This window comes from Apteryx rowi, unplaced genomic scaffold (genome assembly GCF_003343035.1).
Source record: "Apteryx rowi isolate R43461 unplaced genomic scaffold, aptRow1 scaffold_1503, whole genome shotgun sequence".
NCBI lineage: Eukaryota > Metazoa > Chordata > Aves > Apterygiformes > Apterygidae > Apteryx > Apteryx rowi.
In genome coordinates, this window is record NW_020447757.1 from 33,065 (window position 1) to 37,223 (window position 4,159).

At 70.3% G+C, this 4,159-nt stretch overlaps 1 protein-coding gene across 1 annotated transcript in view; it reads left to right on the forward strand.

Annotated features, from left to right (window-relative positions):
- Window positions 1-4,159, forward strand: part of STAG3 (stromal antigen 3) — a 16,800-nt gene extending 12,641 nt beyond the window's left edge. Inside the window, exons 16-30 of the mRNA XM_026058979.1 lie at window positions 341-411; window positions 727-814; window positions 909-992; window positions 1,107-1,199; window positions 1,270-1,450; window positions 1,546-1,679; window positions 1,793-1,894; window positions 2,302-2,447; window positions 2,563-2,691; window positions 2,782-2,954; window positions 3,269-3,422; window positions 3,500-3,589; window positions 3,684-3,786; window positions 3,920-3,976; window positions 4,107-4,159. Coding sequence (XP_025914764.1) covers window positions 341-411; window positions 727-814; window positions 909-992; window positions 1,107-1,199; window positions 1,270-1,450; window positions 1,546-1,679; window positions 1,793-1,894; window positions 2,302-2,447; window positions 2,563-2,691; window positions 2,782-2,954; window positions 3,269-3,422; window positions 3,500-3,589; window positions 3,684-3,786; window positions 3,920-3,976; window positions 4,107-4,115 — 1,614 coding nt within the window. The 3' untranslated portion in view covers window positions 4,116-4,159. The remainder of the gene's footprint in view (window positions 1-340; window positions 412-726; window positions 815-908; window positions 993-1,106; window positions 1,200-1,269; window positions 1,451-1,545; window positions 1,680-1,792; window positions 1,895-2,301; window positions 2,448-2,562; window positions 2,692-2,781; window positions 2,955-3,268; window positions 3,423-3,499; window positions 3,590-3,683; window positions 3,787-3,919; window positions 3,977-4,106) is intronic.

Sequence of the window (4,159 nt, forward strand, 5' to 3'; positions counted from 1 at the left end):
GACAGGGCTGGGGACAGCGACTGGGACCCAGGAGCCTGGGCTGGAGCTGGGGACACCCCAGGTCACCAATTCAGACTCTGGGACAAGGCTGGGGACAGGGACCCGGAGCGCAGGATGGGGCTGGGGACAGCACAGGACCCACCGGGATAGCCGGAGCCGGGTCGGGGGAGGAATTGGCCGGTCTGGGAGGTGCTGGGTGACGGAGCTGGCGAAGGACCCCGGGGAGCAGGGTGTCCCCAGCCCCGGCGGGGTGTCCCCGGCCCCAAGCGGGGTGTCCCCAGCACCCGAGCGGGGCGTCCCCTGCCCCGAGCGGGTGCCCTCAGCGCCGGGCCCTGGCCAGGCCTCATCCCTGGACGAGGAGGAGGTGTACAGCATGGCGGCCACGCTGAAGCGGATCTCCGTCCTGTTCAAGTGAGTGGGGCGCCGTGGGGCCGCGCCACCCCTCTGCCCCTGCCCTCCGGGGTCCCCCGRGGTCCCTGGGTGTCCTGTGTCCCGCTGCCCTGTCCCTTACCCTCTGTGTCCCCCCGGCGTGCTGGCACTCGCCCCGCGTTCGGCATGTCGCCGTCCCCTGGTGTCCCATCCCCTTCCCCACGTGCTCCCTGTGTCCCCATGTCCCTGGGTGTCCTGTGTCCCCACATCCCGTCCCTGCGTGTCCCCCAGCGCCCCGTCGCCTGCCCCGTGTGCTCCCTGTGTCCCCTGCTGCCATCCCCGTCACTGTCCCCGCAGCGCCCACGACCTGACGCCCTGGCAGCTCTTCGAGCCCTGCACCAAGCTGCTGCAGCGCGCCGTGGACACGGGCGAGGTGCCCCCGCAGGTACCGGTGGCAGCGGCGGGGGGGACACCCGGGGTCAGGGGGCCACCCGCGGCCACCCGTGGCCCTCCCTCGCGCCACCTCTGTGCCCCCGCAGGTCCTCGTCCCCGCCATCGCCTGCATCCACTTCCACATCCTCTGGGAGCTCTCGCGCTTGCCCAATGACGGCGGCGCGCCGCAGGTGAGCCGCTGCTGCCGGGGACAAGAGGCCGCTGTGTCCCTAACGGCCACCACGTCCCTAACGATGGCCACTGCGTCTCTAATGACCTCCTTAACGGTCCCCTGCTCCTCCCAGGGGCAGCTGCGAAGCCTGAGGAGCAAAGTCACCTCCTTCTGCTCGCTGTGCCAGAGCTGCTTGTCCGACGTGGACCCTGGCATCCGGGAGCAGGTACGGAGGGGCCTGGCGGGATCCGAGGGGACGTCAGGGCCCGGCGCTGAGCCTGTCCCCGTGTCCCCAGGCCTTCGTGGTGCTCAGCGACCTGCTGCTGGTGTTCGGCCCCCAGCTGACACGGGACGGGCGGGAGGCGCTGGAACCGCTGGTGGTGCTGCCCGACGCCGGCCTGCAGTCGCAGCTCGCTGGCTTCCTCATGGACCACGTCTTCAACCACGTCTTCAGCCGCGAGGAGCTCGCGTCCAGTGGTGYGTCCCCCTTCCCGTCCCCGGGGACACGTGTGTGTCCCCCCCCACACGCACACCCTGAGCAGGTTGTCACCCACGCCAACCTGTCCCCGCAGAGCCCGAGGACAGCGAGAGCCACATCGAGGGGCTGCACCGGCGCCGGGTGCTGCTGGCCGGCTTCTGCAAGCTCATCATCTACAACGTGCTGGAGCTCAGCGCTGCCTCCGACGTCTTCAAGCACTACGCCAAGGTGCCGGCGCGGCGGTGGTGGTGGGGGGGACGCGGGACCCAGTCCCCACCGGCCCTGGGGGCAGCTTGGGGACATCTGGGCGCTGTCCTTTCTCCCACCCCACCTCCCTCCAGTTCTACAGCGACTACGGGGACATCATCAAAGAGACGCTGAACTGCACCCGCCAGATCGACCGGCAGGAGTGGGCTCGCACCCTGCTGCTCAGCTTGCAGCAGGTAACGGCTCGGGGTGGTCCTGGGGGGCTTGGGGGGGTCTCCAGGGGAGACTGGGGATCTTTGAGGGTCTCCGGGGGAGTTTGGGGGGACTCCAGGGAGGTCTGGAGGATCTTTGAGGGTCTCCAGGGGAGTTTGGGGGGACTCCAGGGAGGTCTGGAGGATCTTTGAGGGTCTCCAGGGGAGTTTTGGGGGACTCCAGGGAGGTTTGGGCATCCAGGAGGCTCCAGGGAAAGTCGAGGGTGTCTGGGGGTTCTCCAGAGAGATCCAAGGGTCAGGGAAGCTGTGCAGGGATTCGGGGGGCTCAAGAGGGTCTCTGGGGGGGGTGTCTGGGAGCCTCCAGAAGGTCTGGGGGGGGGATCTTCAGGGGTTCCCGGGATCTCCGTACTGACCCTCTGCCCCCCGTGCAGCTGATGACGGAGCTGCTGCTGCAGCAGGGCCCCGAGATCCGGGCGGCCGCCGCTTTCCTGGAGATCCGGGACCTGGCGCGACGCTTCTCCCTCCTCTTCAGCCTCCACCAGCTCCGCAACCGCCTGGCGCTGCTCAACGTGCACAAGTGCGCGGGGTCGGGGGGCCGGGGAGGGGGGGCGCGGGGCAGGGCGCCGAACGCGGCGGCTCAGCCCCCCCCCCCCCCAACCCACACGGCCCTTCTCTGTCCCCGCTGCGGCCAGGGAAGGGATCCAGTTCGCTTTCCAGGAGCCGCCGGGCCCCGGATCGGAGCTGCAGCCCCTCAACTTGCCCTTCCTGGAGGTGCTGAGCGAATTCTCGCCCCGGCTGCTGCGGCCCGACAAGGCCCTGATGTGAGTCGGGGTGGCACGAAACGGGGTGGGGGGGTCGTCTCTCTGGCGGGGTCCCCTGCCACCTCCTTTCCTTTTTTTGTCCCCTCGCAGCCTGGCCTACCTGGACAAGACGTGCCAGGAGCAGCGGTGGCCGGTGCCGGACACCCCGTGGCCCTCGCTGGCCGCCTACCGCGGCTCCCTGCAGCCGCAGGACGACGCGAGCTCCGTCGGCAGCCGCGGCTCGGCCCCGCGCCGGCCGCCCGCCAAGAGGCGCCGCTTGGACGGTGAGGGGCTGCGACCGGGAGGGGACCCGCCAGGCCGCGGGACCCTCGCGCGGACCCTGAGCTGGGCTCTGCCGTCAGGGATGGGGGCAGCATCGTCCCCCTCTCTCCCACGCTGGTTTTGGGGGATCCCAGCGGGAGACTGGGACCGGTTTGGGGCTCCCCAGCGCAGAGGTCGAGGGGAGGCTGAGAGGTGACAAGAAGGGGGGGTCACATCGGTGCCGTCACCTCCCCGACGGAGCTGGGGTGATGGAGGGGGACGGGAGGGTCCCTCCGTCCCCGCGGTCCCCCCGTTCCCAGCCCGCCTCTCGCCGCAGCGTCCTCGGAGCGGACCGACTCCAGCCTCCAGCTGAGCAGCCGCCTCGCCAGCCCGGCCCTGACGTCCACGGCGCTGCGGGGCAGCCGCCGACCAGCACCACCACCGCCACCGCGGCAGGACCGCGGCTCCGACTCGGATTTGGCCCCGCGGAGGTGAGCGGCCGGGCCGGGAGCCGAGTCCTCCCCACCGCTCCGGCCCTATTCCTGACGCCATTCCCTCTCCCGCCTAGGCACCAACCCCGGCTCAGCGTCGGGCCCCGGCTTCCCGGCTTCTCCTCCCGGAGCAGCTCCGTGTCCCGCCAGGGAAGCAGGATGGACCGGTAAGAGATGGAGATGGATGGGGGGCTGCCAGGGGACTGGGAGAGGCTGGGGGGGGGGACGCCACATCCTCCGCCTCCCTCCCTTCTCCCCTAGGCTCAGCCTCATGGAGGAAGAGGAGGYGACGGAGGAAGAGGAGGCGATGATTGAAGAGGAGAGCAGCGAAGAGGAGCCTCCGGAGCCTCCGGAGCCACACAGGGTGAGGCCAAACCCCTCCTCAGCATCCCCAAAGGTCTCTGGGGGTCCCCCCCACCCCAAACCACGGGGGGGGCTTTGCCAGGCCTTAACGAAGCTGTCCTGGCCCCCGCCGGGCTCTGCACCCCCCCCCGCAGCTCCGCCAGCAGGATCAGCTCCGCGACCTCTTCGACTCCACCATCCTGGGCATCGAGGTGAGCCATGGGATGGGGACGGGAAACGGGGTCCTTGGGAGAAATGGGGACCCCAAAGCAGGGATAACCCCCCCCAACCTCCCCCCCCCCCGCGTTTTGGGGTGTCTCACGGGCCCCTCTCTCCCCGCAGGACATCTGAAGCGGCCGGAGCGCGGGGCCGGGAGACTTTGTTGCCTGTTTATT